Below are 22,504 nucleotides of genomic sequence, written 5' to 3'. Positions count from 1 at the left end.
AATACTAAGAGCGGCATTATTTATATAAAATGACAACATTATTATGAAAACGACAATTATACCCCAAATGACAACATTTTCTAAAATGACAATAATCCAAAACGTCAACATTTAAAAAAAAAAAATCAAATGCTCATTGATAAAAATTGTTAGTTACATCAGTCAAAATACAGAATGATAGAATTTCCTAAAAATGACAATATTTCTGAAAAACGACAATAAAGAATTCGACCAAACGACAAGATTTATTATTATTATTATTATTCTTTCATGAAGATAACAATAGCTGTCCTGTAATAAAGCAACACTAAATAAAAAACAACGATAAGAATTAAAAAGACGAAAACAAAAGCAAAGGAAGCACGTTCTTATCAATTAAAAAAGAAAAGAAACACATTCTTATCAAAACGAGAAATTAAAAATATACACGGTGAACTCAATTATAATTATTATGAAAAGAAATGGAAATAAAATATTAAAACATTAAATACAGCCTTGAATTAAAATAAAAATATTGCAAAATCAATTTATATATTTATTATTATTTTTTTGTTGACAAAATATATTTATGTACTTTTATACGAGAAGGGAAGCTAGTTTTATAATAAGTACCATTATTTTATAATTTTTAGAAAAAAGAAGGGGGAAAAATACCTCAAATTCAATTCTAGATTTGATTAAGGTTTAAATAAATTTTATCTATTGAACTAAATGGGGTACTTATAATACAATACACCTTTCGACAACAGTGATTTTTATTTTTTTTTAAAATTAAGAAACCTACAATAATAAGAATCCTGAACTTGGATTTTGCAACATAAATAAATAAAATCCTTATGTGTTTCTTGCCAAGACATCCCACATCAGTTGCTTTGGTGCTGCAAAGACAAACAAGAATCAATTTACATTTATGGCAAAAGATGTTAGAAATTTAAATAAAGAGAATGAAGAAAATTAACAAACATAATAATATATTATTAATTGAAGAACAGAAAAAATAAATACAAAATAATAAATTATAAAACTGATAAGTGAAAAGAAAGCCAAGGCATGTAAAATACGCTTTCTTTAAAGCAGATTTGCCCCCTCTACCTGATTGGTATTAGAGCATACGTGAGCAACCATTTCCTAGGATACAACGACTAACGAGTAGAGGAATACACCACTTTCACTACTCCAGCGAACTCGGATTAATACCTTCACTCTATCACCTTAAGACTTACGAAAAATAAAGAAGAAGAAGACAAGAGAGCTTTTTAGTGAGTGACTCTTTTTGTTGGTGTTTTAGAATGAAAGGTGAAGCCTCCTTTTATAGGTTTCATATGGGCTGGAATACCAAGTGTGGACACAAGGGAATTAATGCCAAAAATCCCACAAAATTAGTGTTATTGATCAATCACAATTTTTACCATAATTTCTGATATCAATCAGAATATTCACCATTATTACGGTGATTACATCCTTGACCAAATCTGCATTTATTAGCAGCTATCAATGGACCACATTTAAGGCATCAATTTTCCATTCACACATTAGCCTAAATTAGCTATTTATTATATATAAAATATAATTTTTCCAACAATCCCCCACATGAATGAAATTGATCAACGATAAGGAATACACAGAGAAAAGACTCAAAATGAATTGATAAGACTCGACTCGACTCAACACCGTGATAGAATTCTACGGTAGATACCTACATAGGATAGGTGGGTGTTAACCTTTGAACCTTCCCTTGTGAAAATATATTTACCTTACTAGCTGATTAGTGGACACGATGTCTTTGAACTGTCTGCTGTTGATGTAAATGATGATATATCTCACACAGATATCTTCCTGGCATTATATCGGTTCTCATGATTATGTTCATTTTGGCCATGAACATCCGCCTGGTTCTGCGAGAGGTTTTAGAGAATTTAGCCCCCACAATTCTCCTTTGAAGCGGCCCCACTTCTCTCTCACATAGGTGACCTCTTAATTAAGAACAATCTCGCATTGCCCCGTTCGGATTTCCGACGCATAAGAGTCATTAAAAGCTTAATGCTTATCCTTTTTCCACAACGGGAATCACTGTTTCATCAACAGAATGGGTAGGGTTAGTCCCCACAGTGATCTTACAAGGTTTATATAATTAGGTTGTCCCATTGAACCTAGATCTTGGGATCTCCAATCAACTAGGTTGGGTTTTCCTTTATATCTACCTTATTTCTTCTGGGCTTAAGTCCCATTCCTTCAGATGTCTTTTCAACTTGATCTCTATTTAACCCTTTGGTTAGCGGATCCGCAATATTATCTTTTGACTTCACATAGTCAATTGAGATAACTCCAGTTGAGATCAATTGTCTAATGGTATTATGTCGTCGACGTATATGTCTTGACTTACCGTTATATAGAACATTCTTTGCTCTGCCAATTGTTGCTTGATTATCACAATATATACATATTGCAGGCACAGGTTTAGGCCAATCTGGAATATCCTCTAGGAAATTACGTAGCCATTCTGCCTCTTCACTACATTTATCCAGAGCAACAAACTCAGATGCCATTGTAGACCTAGTGATTACAGTTTGTTTCGAAGATTTCCATGAAACCGCTGCACCACCTAGAGTGAAGACATATCCACTAGTACCTTTTGAGTTATGAATATCAGATATCCAACTTGCATCAGTGTATCCTTCAAGCACAGCTGGATCTCTGGTGTAGTTTAACCCATAGTCACGAGTATACCTTAAGTACCTAAGTACCCTTGCAATTGCTTTCCAGTGTTCAACACTTGGATTACTCGTGAATCGACTCAAAGTACTTATAGTATAGGCAATGTCTGGTCTAGTACAACTCATCAAGTACATTAGACTTCCTATTACTCTAGCATATTCTACTTGGGACACACTTTCACCATTATTCTTGAATAGATGCTGACTTGTATCGATTGGTGTTTTGGAAATTCCAGAATCATCTTTACCGAATTTGTCAAGTATCTTGTCCACATAGTGTGACTGACTCAAACTGAGTCCATCTGTCGTCCTTATAATTTTTATCCCTAAAATTACATCATCCAGTCCCATATCCTTCATGTCAAACCTTGAGTTTAACATTGTTTTGGTGGATTTAACCATTCGTTGGTTGCTTCCAACAATGAGTATGTCATCTACATACAAACATAGAATGATGTATCCCTCGTTTGTGGTTTTGATATACACACATTTGTCACACTCATTGATTTTAAATCCATTTGTCATCATGACACTATCAAATTTTTCGTGCCATTGCTTTGGTGCTTGCTTAAGTCCATCCAGTGACTTAACAAGTTTGCAAACTTTCCTTTCTTTCTCTGGAACTACAAAACCCTCGGGTTGTTCCATGTATATTTCTTCACCAAGATCTCCATTTAGAAAGGCAGTTTTTACATCCATTTGATGGACTTCTAGATTTCGCAACGTAGCAATTGCCAAAATCATCCTGATAGAATTTATTCTCGTCATCGGAGAATAAGTATCAAAGTAGTCATAGCCTTCTTGTTGTTTGTAACCTTTTATTACCAATCGGGCCTTGCACTTATCAATTGTTCCATCTGTTTTAATTTTTCTTTTGAAAATCCACTTGGAACCTAAAGGTTTACATCCAGGAGGAGGTCAACTAGTTCCCAAGTATGATATTGCAGGATGGAATCAATTTCACTCCTTATGGCTTCCTTCCAAATAGGACCTTCAATAGAGCTCACACCTTCTTTATATGTTCGAGGTTCTGCCTTTATCATATAAATTAGAAAATCTGATCCAAAAGAATTTTCTATCATTGCCATTTTGCTTCGCCTTGGCTCTACTTGGACTTCATCAGTTTCCTCTTCTTGTTCTTGATCATCCATCGTTTCAGATGTTCGCTTAGAAGAGCTTGGTCCAACCCCATTATCTTTGCAAGGAAATACATGTTCAAAGAATGATGCATTCTTTGATTCCATTATCGTATTCTTGTGAATGCCCGGGTTTTTAGACTCATGTACAAGAAATCAATATGCATTGTTATTTTGTGCATAACCAATGAAAAATACATTCTACTATTTTTGGACCTATTTTCATTCTTTTTGGCAATGGTGCAATCACCTTAGCCAGACATCCCCACACTTTTAAGTATTTGTATAAAGGTTGTCTACCTTTCCATAATTCATATGGTGTCTTTTGATCTTTCTTTCGGGAAATCTTATTTAAAAGATAATTAGCCGACAAAATAGCTTCACCCCACATGTTCTGCGGTAATCCAGAACTTAATAACATGGCATTCATCATCTCTTTTAAAGTGCGATTTTTTCGTTCTGCCACTCCATTGGATTCAGGAGAATAAGGTGGTGTTACCTCGTGAATGATTCCATTTTGTGCACAAAGTTCACTAAATGGTTCTACATATTCACCACCACGATCACTTCTTATCATCTTAATTTTCTTATTAAGTTGATTTTCAACCTCTTGCTTATAGAGAGTAAAGTTCTCTATAGCCTCATCTTTGCTTTTTAGCAAGTACACATAACAATTCTTTGTACTATCATCAATAAAAGTAATAAAGTATTTGTTACCACCTCTTGTTTGAACAAATTTTAAATCACAAATATCACTGTGAATTAAATCAAGGGGTTCAGTGTCTCTTTCAACTGTTTTGAACGATGACCTGGTTAATTTCGCTTCTACACAAGTTTCACACTTATGTTTTGAATCAATATTGAACGTGGGTATGTGATTCAAGTTAATTAATCTACGCAAAGAATTATAATTAACATGACCTAATCTACCATGCCATAAATTTGAAGACTCAAGAAGGTAAACAGAAGAAATACTAGCTTTATTATTATCAATAACAGCATTTGGCTTAATAGCCATTACATTCATCTTCCACATGCCCTCTTTTACATAACCCTTCCCAATAGGAACACCCGCTTTAGTGAGTACAATTTTCTGAGATTCAAACACCATCTTGAACCCATGTACACTCAGTAGAGTTCCAGATATCAGATTCCTACGAATGTCAGGCACATACAGTACATTTTGCAGCTTGACATTCTTTCCAGACGTCATCTTCAAGAACACAGTTCCTTCCCCTTTTATCTTAGAGGTTGTCGAGTTGCCCATGTAGAGCTTCTCTCCATTTTCCAGTGTAGTCAGATCAGAGAATGCTGACTTGTTTGCACATATATGACGAGTAGCTCCAGTGTTGAGCCACCATTCCTTTGGATTCACATCCACCAGGTTGACTTCAGAGACCACGGCACATAAGTCTAATTCAGCGACCTCTTGGGATATCGCGTCCACCATATAGGTCTCATTTCCTTTCTTCTTGCGCAATTTGCACTTAGATGATTTATGTCCCATCTTGCCACAGTTAAAGCACTTCCCTTGGAACTTTGGCTTCTTTGCAATTCTACCTTTCGGTCCCAACTTGGGCCCTTGCTTGTGCTTAGGATTCTTCCCCTTTGAGCCTCTATCATGCTCCATCAAGTTTGCCTTGGCAGCATTAGGATTCAAGGTTCGCTTCTCATTACCTTGATTATCCTCTTCAACGCGAAGTCTGAGAATGAGATCTTCAACACTCATTTCCTTTCGCTTGTGCTTCAAATAGTTCTTGAAGTCTTTCCATGCAGGGGGTAGCTTCTCAATAATTGCAGCTACTTGGAATGATTCACTCAAAACCATTCCTTCAGCATGGATCCCATGGATGATCAATTGAAGCTCTTGCACTTGGCTTATCACATTCTTGGAGTCTACCATCTTGAAGTTCAAGAATTGACCAACCAAGAATTTCTTGGTGCCAACATCTTCAGCCTTATATTTGTGGTCCAAAGAGTTCCACAATTCTTTGGCTGTTTTCTTCACACTGTACACACCATACAGAGTGTCAGATAAGCCATTCAGAAGATAATTCCTACATAGGAATTCAGCGTGCTTCCAAGCGTCAATTGCTTGCTGAGTTTGCACATCTATCTCATCCTCTCCAATAAAGGGAGGATCCTCTTTTATGAATCTCGCAAGATTCAATGTTGTCAGATAGAAAAGCATTTTCTGCTGCCACGTTTTGAAGTTCACCCCAGTGAACTTATCCGGTTTCTCATTATGGTTCACAGGAACCGTTGAGACCGTTGGTACCAATGGTATCGAAACTTGCACAGCCTGACCCTTAGATTGGTCCTTGGTGGTTGAAGCTGGAGTTCGGGAGATCCTTCAATGCTTCCAGTAGCAATGACATCCATATTTTCAGCCATATCTGATTGGTTACATAATACTTGGAGAAATAAATACATATAAATTTATATCGTAAAACAATATAAATTTGCATATGGAAACTATATATCCATTAAACATAATATGTAAATATAGCATGCATAATATGTTTAATATATAAACAAATATAAATACATGGATATTGCAGTTTAAGGCAGCGAACAAATATATATATATGTGAACATATATATGTAACTGTAGATATAGAATTTCATGCATATGTGTATAATATAGTATAATGGCTTATAGAATTTCAAATTTATCAATATTTGTATCATAATTCTCGTAACGGAATTAGTTTAATGCAGAATGGCAATAGAATAAATAAATTAATGTGTTTATTAACTAAAATTTATATTTTGTAAGACAAAATAAATCAATAACTCATATATGATGGTAATGATAGCAATAACATGCATTAAAAAAAATTCAATTATATACATATATATATATATATGATTGTATATCTATGTAAGGTATATATATATACCAAGAAATATATATTCATTATATATATATATAATTTTATGTGTATATATAAGGTATATATATATGTATCCCAAGAAATATATCTGTATAAAAAAAAGAGTACATACCACTATGCATATATATATATATAAAGGACAAAAAAAATATAAATACACTTATGCATACCAATATAAAAAATCAAATACTAAACATACTAAATAATCGATGTCATTGAGTTGAAGAAAATAAAAAATTATACATACTAAGTATACATGTTTCCATATATATTATTAATTAACATGCATAAAATAATGAAATAAGTGAATAAAATACATATATTATGTATATATACTGTACATGTTAATCAAAATATGCAAGATTAATAAATGTGGAAAATAAACTGAATATATACAATGTATTGTAAATATCAAAATTAAAATAATTAACTTTGCCAGGTGCAAATATATAGTAGACAAGATATACATACATAAACAAAATTGGCAGTGTAAAAAAACAGTGAAAACATATATAAAGAAATCTAATCAACACTGATTGAATGGCAAAACAAAAAAAATCTGAAATATTTTCCGCCCTTCAATATGTTCGTCTTCTCCAAATGAGTTAAAGTCTGCTTTAAGATTGTTAGAAATTTAAATAAAGAGAATGGAGAAAATTAACAAACATAATAATATATTATTAATTGAAGAACAGAAAAAATAAATACAAAATAATAAATTATAAAACTGATAAGTGAAAAGAAAGCCGAGGCACGTAAAATACGCTTTCCTTAAAGCAGATTTGCCCCCTCTACCTGATTGGTGTTAGAGCATACGTGAGCAACCACTTCCCAGGATACAACGACTAACGAGTAGAGGAATACACCACTTTCACTACTCCAGCGAACTCGGATTAATACATTCACTCTATCACCTTAAGACTTACGAAAAACAAAGAAGAAGAAAACAAGAGAACTTTTTAGTGAGTGACTCTTTTTGTTGGTGTTTTAGAATGAAAGGTGAAGCCTCATTTTATAGGCTTCATATGGGGTGGAATACCAAGTGTGGACACAAGGGAAATAATGCCAAAAATCCCACAAAATTAGTGATATTGATCAATCACAATTTTTACTATAATTTCTGATATCAATCAGAATATTCACCATTATTACGGTAATTACATCCTTGACCAAATCTGCATTTATTAGCAACTATCAATGGACCACATTTAATGCATCAATTTTCCATTCACACATTAGCCTAAATTGGCTATTTATTATATATAAAATATAATTTTTCCAACAAAAGAAACAACCAAGAAGCTGAATAAGTGGAACAAACTTATGTGTAAAAACTAATCTTGAAATATTTATTTATTTATTTATGTTGAAGGAAAACTTACCAGGAAAGCCAGTAAATTTTTCAAACTGTACAAATGCTTGATTAATGAACATTTCTGTCCCATAGACAACAGCAGCTCCAGACTCTTGTGCTTCTCTTAAGAGTCTTGTCAATTTTGGAGTGTAAATGGCATCAAATACCAAAGAGTAGTGTTTTAAAGCTTTCTGCCATAAGAAAACTAAATATGTCAACTTTCTTCTTCTTTGTCAAAGTACTTGAACAAAACTCCACTTAAATGTAAGACATGGATTGTAATGAATCAATTGCACAGGAAAGCAAACCTTTGGTATGAGAGTGTCATCAATCATTGGTTTCATTCCAACAGATGTGGCGTTCGCAAGAATCATGTCGTCTTCTGGATGAAAATTTTCTAATTCTGCAAGGGTGATAGCTTCACCTCCAACTTTACTTGCAAGTTTTTTGGCTTTGTCTAGCAGCCAATGAAAAAAATAGGGACAATAATCAATAAATCATTGTTTACCATACCTTATATTTTACAACAAGTTTCAGTTTTTTCATTCTATAAAAAATCATAATCACAGCCATCATAAGTGGATATTATAAAAAGGACTCTTAGTACCGTATGTGCGATTGGCAATTACAACTCTTGCTCCCTTTTCTTTTCCACCATAAGCAAGTGCCTTTCCAGCACCACCAGCTCCTATGACCACAAACAGCTTACCGGCTAAGGGAGAACCAGATAAGCCATTTGTGCTTTTTAATTCTGTACAGAAAAGTTCAGTAGGTATTAGAACTTACAAAGTAATAGAGCTCATTTAAAATCTTGTATAGTTTTTAGAATGCATTGGACACCTCTTAGTCCATCCTCAATAGCTGCAATTGCTCCAAGATAATCTACATTATAGCCAATCAAGTTCCCATCAGTCGGTCTTCTGATCATGCAACTAATAGCTCCTATTGCCTGTAAGGTAAAATTGGTTAGGCTGCTCAGTAAGTTTGTACGAAGACTTTCATATGATAAGGGCATTCCAAAATCTCACAGTTTGTCATTCCAATACAAATTTCAAATAAAGACCGTACCTTGGCAACTGGATCAACTTCATCACAACATTTAAGCCCATTCTCTTTGTGGGGAATTGTGTAACTGTATCACAAAAACTAGATTATTCCATTTTCAAAGAAGATGGTTGGAGATTTCAGGTCATGTTGTTGAGATAAATAATGTTAGCGTCTTCCTACTCCTTTTACCTATGAATTCGCCAATAAAATCTGATCTTTTTTGTTGTAATTCATGAAAGCTGTAACTTTATAATTTTAAGTCTTTTGACATTTTCAATGAAATGCATACATTTCTGACGACTTGAACTGGCCTCTAAATGTTTGCACTTCTTAATTACTCTTCCAACACGAGTAATGTATAAGATTTCAGTGATAAGAAAATATCAAGCTTTTACAAACAAACAACAAACTCCAACATGGTTAATGGCATAACTTTATAAGCTTGTAAGGTAGGATTATACCTGTATCCAACGAAATCAGGAGAAGAGTAGGTGTTAAGAAAATTTTCGACGCTATCAACCAACAAAGGAATATAAATTCCGTTAAATCCAACAGATTTGAAGGCCGCATTATAAAGATGAGGACTTTTGCTGTGACCAATAGGATTTCCAATCACACCATGCACTTTGGTATCAGGCCCTATTTGCCTGAAGTTGTACAAATCCAATAAATCTTTTATAGTTGGTTGCCCAGGAGCTGAAACCACTCCAGCCTCCAGTGAGCCAAAAGTGAGATATCCACCAAATTTTGCACTGAGTATGCGTGAGATCAAACCCTTCTCTTTCATAACAAGTCCTATAAAGGGCAGCTGCAATATATAGTTGATATTTTATTCAAACTGTACAAAACATGTACAATATGCCAAACGAAAAAATCATGAAGTTGTTGGGAGAATTGCTTTGAAAGGAGGCATATTAAGAGCAGTCTATTCATATTAAACAAATTATGTAAATTGGTTTGTATCAAGTACATTTTTTTTCCTTTGTTAGAATCAAACATCAAATTAGATGAACTGCAATATAAAAACATGCACAGGGATCCTTCAGTTACTTACTTCACAATGAACAAGTACTTGAAATATACGCGCAGAGTCAGTGATGTCCTGAGCAGTTGTTGCAATCTTCACTATATCAGCCGTAGTTGCCTGTATTTTGGCTACAAGATCGCCAATTTCCTCAACAGAAGGTGTATTTTCATAGTTATGTGATGAAACAATTATTAATCCCTTCTCTGGCTTCTTCCCTTGAATGAAATTGAAGAACTCATGAGCTACCTACAAGAAGAAAAATCGAAGGGCTTGGTCAGTTTGTTAGAATTTAATAACTGTACATTAAAGTCAGTTTACTGCCTTTTTTGTTATCAACTAATTAAACAGAGGCTTAAAGAAATGCAGTAAAGAACACAGATTTTTACGTGGTTCAAGTTAGTCCACAAATCACTTGTATTAGGATTTGAAAAGCTTGGAGGTCTCGAGCTTTTATGGAGTTCAGGCAGTGTTTTAGCAATGCTCCGAATACAAAAAGTGGGGATCAGATGCTTTATAATGTGTGTCCTAACCCTATTATAGATGGTTGAGGACAATCAATTTTCTTATTAAGGATTTATTACAAACATTCTTCCTTAATGAGGTATTAATGAATAATAAATATACATTCCCTTAGTTAAGGAGTTGGTGGGCCCAGGCGTATAGTAGTGGGTCCATTTACGAGGTTACAGCCCATAACTTTTTGGGGTAGCACGTCCTTGATAGTGTCAGGGGGTAGTTGCACATTTTCTCATGTCAGACGACGTCGGGAGACATCCTGTTTGTCGCTTGTACAGACTCAACACCATGACTTGGGTACCAGTGAAATGTGAGACAACTTCTTGTGGTCCAACACTTGACACCTGACACTCTACTCCAAGCCCGGAGAACAATTCTCGCAGGCTTGGAAGACTTGAATGGAGAGGACACAGAGGATGTCCTAGCTGTAGTCCTCGAGACTTAGTCCTGCTCGGGACATACTTCTTCGTAGGTATTGCATGGTCAACACGGGGAGAGGTTTTCCTCCCGAGGAGCTCTAGGCGAACTCACAAGGGCTTCATTATCTTCCGTGAAGCTTAATTACTCCTTAATGACTGCCACATGTCACTTAAAGAAAACACAAACGGCAGTCAAGTTTGAAAAGTAATGCAAGAATGGGCTGGTTTGATTTACTTTAATCAATTGTTTTGCTTATGTAGTGAAAGAATATACTGGAAAGATTAATTCAACCACTTAATTTATCCACTTAGCATTATATAATTTAGTCTCATTGATAAACTTGTGATAATTTTGTCCCACCAAATCTGTATTCATTTATGTCATAAGGTAGACAAAAATTTATCCTACTTACTAAAGGAGGTCCAATTGAACTATAAACGACAGAATTATTCCTGCATCCTATAATATGCCTTGCATTTTCCTTAAAAAGTAGAGTAAATAAACTACAATGGTAGTAAGAAAAAAAGTTTCAGAAAAGACTAGGTAGCACAGAGACAAACAATGGAAGTAGAGATTAAACCTTAAGTTCAATGTCAATATAATCAGCCCCAACTTCCAGGGCCATAAGCAGTGCTTCTCTCCGCTTGATCTCATCGCCTTTATACTGACCACCCTCCCATACTGGTCTAAAAGATGCACGATACATAAACAGATGTTTCAAAATAACTTCAACATATGCACATTTTGAAAATCAAATCTTTCAGGACTCGCCACTATAAAAATACTCGAATAAGTTACTTAAGCAAGTTTAAAGTGAGTACTAAACATATAAACAAAATAAATCAAACGAGTTAAACTATAATATTTTATTAGACGTTGTCTTCATTTCTAAGCAAACTGGTAAACGGAATAGCTAAAAACTTGATGAGATATACTCGATGATTCCATGGAACAAGTAAACAAGATGCATTATCATTATTCATTAGTACCTATAAGTAATAAGAGCGGGCAGAGGAGACTGCTTAATTAAGATTTCAAGATCTTGTCTTGGACTGAAGTTGTTCAAGAAGTCAATCCGAATCTCAACAAGGTCAGCACCCAATTCATTTGCCTTCCGCATTTGATCGAGCATCTCGTCAACTGATTCTGCCATTATAGGTACGCAAACAAGAGTCGAATTTCTCCGAACTCCATGGCCAACTTCGAGTTCCGAAGTACCCATCTAGATAAAAATAACAACATCCCAACTCAACAAAAAAACACAAACACACAAGTTTATAGCAAATGCAAATCAACTTATGAGCCATTTTCAAGTAAATAATCCGAAAACTTGAATTGGCCATCTCAAGATTGATATCGAAGTTGGAGATGAAAGCAAACAAAAAAAAAAAGCGAACCTTTGAATCATTAACCCAACACTTTTCCCATTTTCTTACATTGAATCCATCGCACAAAAAATAACAAATAAGAGAAAGAAAGAAAAAAACGAAGTGCCCAGAATAAGTTTTACCGAGAAGCCGCCGAAAGTCATTATTTTCTGGCTAATTTGAGGTTTGAGATGGAGAAGTGGCCAACAAAGGGAGCTTAATTAAATTTGAAGTGGGTTTGGTCAAAATGAAGGAATAAAAAAAAAGCCCGGGGTTGGTGGGTATTGACTCATTGAATATATATATTTATAACTGTATCTATATGTATAGTGGCGGGGGAGACATGGTCTCTTTGGCTGCGACCGTTAGCTGCTTTCTTTTTAGAAAATTGTATAATAAAATGAAGAGACGTGGGAAAAAGGAAAAGAAAAGGCGCAAAACTGTCTTTTCGTGCAACTTAGTAGAAGAGGACAACTTTCGAGACTGGTTCGGTGGAACATGTACAACGACCCTCGCTCAGGCATTTATGAACGTAATTTTTAGTAAACAGAGCAATTGGAATGTAGTGCCAAAAAGTTGGTGGAACAATATATTTAGCTCATCATACAAAAAAAAAATATATAACTTTAATGTTATTAAAAAAAATGTTAAAAATTGTATTAATTTTGACCAAAAATATAATATCGGTCAAATTTGACATATTAATAAATACTATTATTTTATTTAATATATTGTCACTAATTATTATAATTGAATAGTTGATAATTAATTAATAATCATATATTATTATTATTTTTTAATGATAAATTTTTTAGAGTACATAATTTGGATAATAAAAAATTATATTTTCAATAAATATTAAATGTATTATTGATTTTTTTTTGTGTTAATTTGTATTTTGTGCATTGGAGTACAATTGCAATGAGCCAAATATAACATTAATTTATTTTTTGTACTAAATTTGGCACAAAATTTGTATATTGCATTGGAGGTAGTCTTTATATACTGAAAAAAAAAAAAAAAATAAGGACATATTACTTTTGCCGAGTGTAACTTTACCCCAACGTCACCGGAGTAATGTAGTTTTGCGTGTGGGTAAACATTTCATCACCTTTATACAATTGGATTTGAGCATATTTGTTGATGCTTAGCTTCAAGCTTTATATTTTTAGGGCCATAAGTTCAAGCTGCTCAAAGGTACCGTAACCTTGGGCTCACTTTACTACTCCATTTTCGTTAGTAGTCAACATTCACCGTGGGTAAGTGTCTAACTTCTTTCTAAGCAAAAATTAATCTCGCTTGTTTCAAAGACATGTTTCTGCGTGTGGAGTTGTTGCCTCTCCTTTGTGTCAGTAGCATGCATAAATAAAGATTTTTTTTTTTGTTTGTATGCACTCAAGCACACGAACAAGTTTTTCTAAGTATAAATGATCATATACAGGCGAATAGGTCCTTACATACTGAAAGCTTGAGCGTGTAGCTTCTATTCTGCCTTAATGCCCTATTCAATCCGTTGCACACATATATAAGCGGAGTCCCTTAGCTTCTAATGTATGCGAACAATTACTCTATGTTTTCATTAGATAAGTGTAGGTGATATGATATATGCTGCACCCGAACATATTGAATTCTTTTAATATAGTCTTGGGTACAAACAAGTTTCATATAAATGAGCAAGAAAACGAATAGGTCTCACTTGTCTAGTTCTATCCACCATGAATGGAGTCGCAAACGAACAAACAAATACAATGTAGTTGTAACGAACAGGTACTGGTGGCTTTTGTGAATAAAAACGAACATATGCCCTTTGTATACATAACCAACAAACACGAATCCCAATGGGTTTGTATGCCATCTCCAACCTTGACCTCGTTAATTTATGACGTCTCCAACCTCATCCTCGTTAATTTCTTATACATAGAACAAGTGGTTTTCTGAGGCTCGTATTTACTGTGGGAAACGAATAGAACAATTTACTTACACATATTTCACCATCGTTTGCTTCATTTCAGCTGAACAGTTCCTTAACATGACTAGTTAATATGCCAACATTAAAACTTTTCTATGAAGACTACCCAACTGTTCTTTTCATGTGTTTTTTGGGGGCTTTGTTCGCTCATTATATGAATAAGCGAACATTATTTTCCTCGCTTTCCTTCTTTTTGGTTCTATTCGCCCTATTTGTACACTGTATGGGCGAACAGGCCTCATATGTGTATCTGCGAACATAATCTTACTTTTTCCTTTCCTTTTCAGGTACTTGGTTTGCTTGGTCTTCGAGGAGTCCAGATTCTTTCACAATCCAGTTAGGCCTCATTCTTCGAAATATATAGGGATTTGTTCGTCCCTATTTGCTTAACTTAAGAAAAAGCCTTTCTTTTTTAGGAATAAGAAAATTCTTACCTTAAGAACAGAGCTTTCAAAAGATCTCTGATCTTGGACCAAGTCCATGCCCCCCAAGAAATCAAGAGCGTTAAGGAACAGGAAAAATGTCGACTATACCGAAAAAGAGCTTGGAGAAATCTTTAGCTTGGATGGTTTTGTAATACCGAGATCCATCTTTTCTACAAGTGACTTGTCCCATTTAATATATAAGTATGGACTTATCAACGAACTCGGACTTAGAGTCAATGTTAATGATGAGCAAGTAGGCTCCCCACCAAACAGGTATATCGCTTGGAGTCCCATGCATTGCCAAGCAGGTGCCTTCCTGTCGCTTCATTCGTACTTTGTGGAAATATGTGACTATTTTGGAATAGCCCCATTCCAACTGACGCCGAACAGTTACTGTAATGTCTCGAAATCCCTAATGCGGTTTAATGGCTGGATTAGTAGGCCGGGAGGGCCATAATTGTTTTATTATGCCATTAACTGATAATATGCATGTTTATGTGAATTATATTATAATATGATGTTATATGCATGCATGTGGGTCCACATTTGATTATTAGGGTGTTTTGGTAATTTGGCCCGTTGAGGGCATATTTGTGTATTTTGGATCATATTGTGAATTATGGATGAGATCCCATTATTATGAAGATATATTTGAGCTATTCGGCATGAGACGGTCTTATATTGTGAATTAGTGGTTTTGTCATAACATGGGTCTTTTATTGGGATACTGAGTAATGAGAATGTTATTTGATGATAAATTGGGAGTTATTGAGATTAGGAGGAAATTCTGGGAGTTTTGACTATAATGTTCCCGGGGAGGTTTTTGGGGTCCCGAGCACTAGGTTTTATTTGAGGTTACTTAAGCTTGAAGTAGCTTGTCAGATAGAACCGAATGTTAGAAAACCTCTCGTTCTCTTCCCGTTAGTTCATTTTACCATTTGAGGCATTTTCGAAGAAATCTTGAGTTCTAGGAGTCGGAATCAAGCGAGGATCAAGGCATAGCGATCCTAGGAAAGATTAGAAGCTTCTTGACTGAAGGATTTGACGAGAAACAACCCAATCAAAGGTAATCTAAGTTTTAAGTTTTGAGTTTTTAGTGTTTCTAAGCTTCGGATGGGCTTTTGTGAATCGTTGAGTTTTTGGTTCGTTTGAGCCTCGGGATTTGATGGTATTAGATCATTGGGAAGCTTGGGAACTTTGATTTGTGGATTTGGAAGTGTTTAGGGATGTTTTTGGAGGGTTTGGGATGATGGAAACCGAGTTTGGGATGGTTCTGGGTTGGGGGCCGCGAGCCTGTTCTTGGGCGCCGCGACCCTAGCTCGAAGAAGCTAGTGGAGCGATTTGGCCTTGCTGGGCGCCGCGTCCCTTGCTCCTGGAGTGGCTGGGGGCCGCGGCTCAGGGAGCTAAGGTCGCAGCCCTTGGTTGGTTTTGAGCCCGTTTGAGTGTTTTGACCTCGGGAACTTGGTTTTAGGCCTCAGGATTGTTCCTACTACCCGGATTAATGGGGATTGATGTCCCGAAGGCTAGATCTTGGTTTGGGAACCTTTGTTAATCATTTTATTGATGGTGTCCTATATTTGGTTATGACTAGGTGACCGCTAAAGGACTAAAAGTCAGATTGTTCTCAGGGGTCATTCTTTTATTCATTCTCGCTCGAATCAGAGGTAAGAAAACTGCACCCTGTGTATATGACATGCATGATTGTTGTTGAGGCATGTTGGTTGATAAATGTGGGAATTGATTGCATATTAAATGCTAGCGGATGTTGTTTACTTGTGTATGACACTGATTAGTCAGGGACGGCACTAGTCGCGAATCACTGACCTAAGAGTCAGAAACAGCATAAGCGTCCTGAACGCAGGGCCGAATGAAGATTAGATCTAATCAATAGCAGCGTTGAATGACTCTAAGCCATTAATGCTGGACCGACCCTAAGGTCGATGAATCTTATAAGCGCTTGGCTAGTCTAGGACTAGTTACTCAGAGCCAGGGCCTAAGGCCTAGGTGACTGCTTGTCACATGGCTAGGGAACAAAGTTCCATGGTTATGACTCTATGGTCATGAGGTAGGTTATGTTGGCGACTAGTCATCATGCACCTAACATGTTTAAGCTAGTGAAAGGTTCACTTATCTGTTAAGCCCCGGTGACCCTATCGTCACATGGCTAAAGGGAGCTGTACCCACCTCAGTGACTTTTCTAATTGTCACTCCTTTATTTTGGACTGATAGTCCTGAATGATTATTATGATCAATGTTGATATTATATCATGCTATATTGTGTTTTCTTGCTGGGCCTTGGCTCATGGGTGCTATGTGGTGCAGGTAAAGGGAAAGAAAAGCTCACCCATCCTTGAGTGGAGAGCTTAGGTGGTAATGTGTACATATGCGACCGCTTGACCACCACGACCAAGGAGTTCTCAGAGGAACTAGGGGGTTTACCCTATTTTGTCCCTTAGGTCGGCGGGGTTCGTAAATTTGAAACAATAATGGTCATTTTGAGTTGTAAATAACTTGTAAATGTTTTTGGATGGGCCCATGAACAGTTTTATGTATTAAATAGAATATATCATTTCCTTTCTATTGGTTTTTCACCTTAGCCTGTTAATAACGCTTAGAAGCACTTTTTTAACCAGAGGACTCGGGTAGCGAGTCAAATTTCCGGTTCACCGTAACTGTTCTGTGTAACCAGGGTGTTACAGTTACAGATTATTGGCACTAGTGCATATTTTGTATAGAGTGTTAGATTGGCCTCCTCCTAATGCTTTGGAGGTTCACTACTTGTTCAATATCAAGTACAACCGTGTATCAGGTTATGAAGGATTCTACCACTTGTGTAGTTATTCTGGTGGAGAAGTCCTCAGGAGTGGTGTCTTCAACCCTAGTCGCTACTCTAGTTAATATTTTTTTACCAATGTCATCAAGTCCAAGCATAGGTCATTCTGTGATATTGGTAAGTGTCTGGTCGTTTTCCTTTGATAAGGTTGTCTGTTCACATCCTTCTCTGTATGCTCACTCCGTTCACATACTTTGATGTTTCATGTTGTTATAGACGACCAACTCCAATTTCTGAGATGCGAGAGCGCCTTTCTTAGTTACGTTGATGGGATGACAAGTATAAGAATGTGTCTTTCCTCATCAATGATAATAATTTATGATTGGTTGATCTACTCGAACCATAGTAGTCATTGGATCATCTGTCGCCGCCTCTAGATTTGACTACGCTCCCTTTTCTGAGGTTCGAGAGTTTATACATGAGAGGCGATCAGAGGAGGTTATTGTTGTTCGTGACGAGACTGAGTCAGTTCATTTTGAGGTTTCTGATGCTTGTTCTTCTCCAAGCAGTCTTTTTTCTAGGTTGCCCAATTGTTCTAAGTTTGACCTATCGCAAGTGCCTCTCCCTTTTGAACCTTTTAGCAATGTGGGAGGCCTTGGTCTATCCCTTAAAAATGAGGAACTGTCCCTCTCTCATTGGTTAGATGAATACTTTCAAGAGGAAATTTTTACTAATAGTCTTTCTGGTCCACTATTTTCTCTTAACTGCATTATGAATGCTATATATTTTTTGCATCTTATTTGACCAGTTTTTCTTTCGGGAGGAGACATGAATGCTCGAGCTTTGTTCGGTGGCCCTGAGGTTGTAGGTGCAAGGGATAACAAGAGGAGGAAGCAGTTAGCGAACAAGGATAAGGGGACCCTTGCAGAGTCTTCTTCTATTCGTTCAAGCCAGAGTCGACCTTTGGATGGGGTTACACTGCTAGCTCCTGCGACGACTGCCAGTGTGGTTCCCACGACCAGGTCCTTATCTCCCACACTACCTTCTTGTGCTCAAATGATGGTCCCCAAACTTTAGGAGGTTATTCAGAGTGACCAGATACATGCAGAATGGTCTTTCTCTAGAGTTTGCGTCCCTAGCGAGATTGTTCGCCATTCTATTGCCAACACTGTTCAGGTATGGTTCTTCTTTTATTATTGTACTTGTTATCTTTCCACTTGATTTTTTGTATTGATCTCTTTTTATCCTTCGCAGACAATGACCACCTTGACCAACCTATTTGAATCTATCGAGCAGTTGAAGAAGGATAAGGAAGATACATGTCATGCCCTTATGTCTGAGATAGACACTGTTCGTAGTGAGAGGAACACTCGAGCAACTCAAATGCTCTTCTTGTACCGAGATCAATCAACTAAAGGCTGAGATTGATCATCTTCAGAAGTCTCATGCTGTTGAGGTTGAGCAACTTAAAGCTGACGCGGAAGCTGATCGCCTTCAAACCCTTGAAGAAGAAGGAGAGATCTTAAATAACATGTTCTTTCAGGTCTAGAAACATAACCGCAGTATTGATTTAACATTTCTGAATGGCGAAGAGAAGTCCCTACTAGAGGCTTGCGAACAGAGACTTGTTGATGAAGAAAACTCTTCTGTTCGCACCTCTTTAGTACAATCGAGGGATGGTGATGTTTCAAGGCCTGAATATCTCGCTACCAGCACTTGTGTTAACCCGTTAGCTACCTCGGGTGACCAGACCCTTGAGCCAGAGTCCTGATAGCTTAGTCTCTAGTGCACCTCATGTTGGAGTATTTTGCACTTGCATACTCTTGATTCTTTATTTTCTATTGTAGTGTGTACTTGCATGCTCTTGATTCTTTATGTTCTGTTGTAGTATGTACTTGCATGCCAAAGAACAAACCATTTTGCCTTTTGTTCTTAGCACGGGCATACTGTTGGGGTTTTATGCCCTAATTAAAACCCAAATTCTTTGTAATCTCATTTTATTATCAATAAAAGAATAGAAATTATTTTTTGACTTGGTCAATCACTTTGCTCACATGTTTTATTTTCATGATTATTTGTTTAATATAAACTTCTATTAAATCCCGAGCATATAGCTAATCTTATTTATAGTGACGTAATCACAGTGGAATATAAATATGATTATATGTTCAAAAATAAGTTAGTCCTAAGATTAGTCAGTGCACCGGATTTACACTGACTTGCCAATCTACGATATGATCTACTTACACATTACAGTGTTATGTTCTTTCCAGAACATTGGCAAAGTAGATAAGATCGGATGTATTTGTTACATCGGACAGGACCGATATTGACAGTTGATAAGATAAGTAAACATACCGTTATTATCTATTCTAGTCATAACATATAGTTGACCATAGGTCAATTCAATCTCAATTCTGAGTGGTTAGTATTCTAACTGATTGTATTATTTGAGTTCTTTGACTTGTTCGTTACCAGCTTACCCTACGGACTAGCCCATACTTACATCTTGGGAACTCGGTAGTATAATTGAGTGGGAGTGTTAATCATAGATATGAACATCTATAGCTTCTGATGAAGAAGTGAAACGATGGTTTCCTTTTAGTTTGGTTCAAGGTTATAAATGATAGAGATCTCATTTCAGTAATTAAATTAGTTTACTGAAATATCATTTACAAGGAACTAAGTGTTTTAAGGATAAAATACAATGAGGGGTAAAACGGTATTTTAGTCCTATCTCATTGTAGACCGTCTATAGAGGATTGAGTGACAATTATGGTTGTAACAATGGATAATTAATAGCGTATCTATATTTGTTATAGAGCGTTCTATGAATTCAAGAGTGCAATTCCGAGTCTATAGTGGAGTCACGAGGAATTAATAAGTTAGTAAATTTATTTGTTAGATTTATGATCACTTATTGGAGCTTGATTTCATAGGCCCATGGTCCCCATTGTACCTTGGATAAAATCATCTAGATAGTCTCAATTAATTGATTTAATTATCAATTAGAATTATCAAAGTTGACCAAGTCAATTTTGGATAGTTTCACAGAGTTGTGTAATTTTGAGAAGAAAAGAGAAATTAAGGAAGATTTATTAATTAAGATAAATTGGTATCTAAATTAATAAATAAATTTAAATCAAGGTTTAAATTATAAATAATTAATTTGATAAAGGATTTAAATAATTATTTAATTAATTAAATCAATAGAAAATAATACATGCCTTGATTTTAAGTCCAATGGGCTTATAATCAAATGAGAAATTTCACGGGCCTATAGCCCATGATAATTTCGACCTAGGGCTTCAAAATGGCTGTTATTTTGATGATTTTTTAATTAAATTAAATGGCCTAATTGAGTCTATAAAAGGAGTGCTTAGAAAGAAGATTTCTGAGACGACAGATAAGTCACAAGTCAGATTTTCTGATAGTTTTATATTCTCTCTAAACACAAGTCCTTTTCTAAACCTCTTTGTTATTTTCTCTTCTTCTCTCTATATCTATCTCATGTGTTGAGAATTGCCCACACTAGTCTAGGTGGTTCTAAGGATACATTGGAAGATCGTGAAGAAAATAGAAGATCGGTTCAGTTTCTTGATAATACTCTGCGACAGAAAGGATACAAGAGTTAGAGAAACTGAAGGAAGGACTCTTAATTCCGCTGCGTATACTGTAAGTATTATATTATTTGTTTCTCTTTGAATTCAATTTTAGAAACATGTTTTAGGCTATCTCGTATTAATTTGTTTAATATTAGATATACATGAAAATAAATAAAGATCCTGTATAAGTTTTTTCCTACACATACTAGTTTGCCTTTTGTGTATGATGCGAACATAGGTTTTTTACATGTACCAGCGAACATACTAGTTTTCCTTTTGCAAATGGTGAGAACAACTTGGGGGTTTTTATATCTGCTTTTTCTCTTTTCATGGTTTGTGTTTGTCTCACCTTTAGGATCAGGAGAGTAGACACAATTTTCCTTTGCAGGTACAACGAACAGGATACGAGCAAGCCCATTTTTATCTTTTTGGGTAGAACGAACATAACACTTTTTTTTGGAAAAATTTGTAAAAAAAATTACCTTATCTAGTGCATTCTTATACCCAATATGCCCCTAAGTGATTGAGGAGTCTCGGTCCTTGATCACTTTTTAGCATAATTCATTTTTCGTCACCATAGGCTAACATAATCGTTTTGTTCATTTCATGTATATAAACATAGTTGAACAAGCTATGCTATGCGAACATGTCATAAAAGGTTTTTCCTCAAACTGGTAGGCGACCAGAATTGGAGATTGTCCTTTAGTAGTGATCGATCGTGGTTTAAAAGTTGTCCTCTTTCCTATTAACAATTAGGTTATGAGGTTATCTTCTAAACTACCAGAATTTGAAGTTATCCTTGATCAAAGTTCAAATTTATCCTCTTTTCTGAGAATGCTTCCGAGTTTGTGTATCACTCGCTTTGAACCTGGTTCAGCCAAGTTTAAATATTTGCTTAATAGCTACCTGTTAGTGTTGACTGTGTTTTTAGCCAACGACGTGAGAACGTCAAAAACGACAAACCTTCAAGAGAAATAAAACGACACAGACGGTTTTTTTAACAGAAAGTAAATAACACAGCAATTTTTATAGTGGTTCAGCCCCAATATGTTGGTAATAGCCTAATCCACTTAGAGTTGTGATTTATAGATCAGTACTCAAGATCAAATGGACTGAGCCAACTGAGTTTCTTCAGTACAGATTACAAGAATACAAGAATTTTTCTCGATACAAACACTTTCTCTCTCTAGAAAGCCCAGACCCATAAAGTCTCCAAAGAAGAAGAAGCCCCTTTCTGATCTCATAAGCCATGTA

The 22,504-nt window shown here is 35.7% G+C and overlaps 1 protein-coding gene across 2 annotated transcripts; it reads right to left on the bottom strand.

Moving 5' to 3' along the window:
- Positions 1–610: 610 nt before the first annotated feature.
- Positions 611–12,749, bottom strand: LOC133790832 (bifunctional 3-dehydroquinate dehydratase/shikimate dehydrogenase, chloroplastic-like). Of its 2 annotated transcripts, none has more exons than XM_062228627.1 (11): positions 12,509–12,639; positions 12,101–12,333; positions 11,692–11,797; positions 10,203–10,421; positions 9,610–9,956; positions 9,170–9,233; positions 8,942–9,050; positions 8,709–8,852; positions 8,410–8,558; positions 8,130–8,292; positions 611–878 (listed from the first exon to the last, which is right to left on the bottom strand). In XM_062228627.1, the coding sequence occupies exons 2-11, from the start codon at positions 12,331–12,333 to the stop codon at positions 835–837; spliced, it is 1,578 nt and encodes a 525-aa protein (XP_062084611.1). In that variant the 5' UTR covers positions 12,509–12,639; the 3' UTR covers positions 611–834. The 2 variants fall into 2 exon arrangements, with proteins under 2 accessions (XP_062084611.1, XP_062084610.1); XM_062228626.1 differs by having other exon boundaries at positions 612–878; positions 12,622–12,749.
- Between the last annotated feature and the right edge of the window lie 9,755 nt (positions 12,750–22,504).

The sequence above is a fragment of the Humulus lupulus genome, chromosome 7 (assembly GCF_963169125.1).
Source record: "Humulus lupulus chromosome 7, drHumLupu1.1, whole genome shotgun sequence".
In the NCBI taxonomy this organism is placed as follows: Eukaryota; Viridiplantae; Streptophyta; class Magnoliopsida; order Rosales; family Cannabaceae; genus Humulus; species Humulus lupulus.
This window is presented reverse-complemented; position numbering and strand designations above follow the sequence as displayed.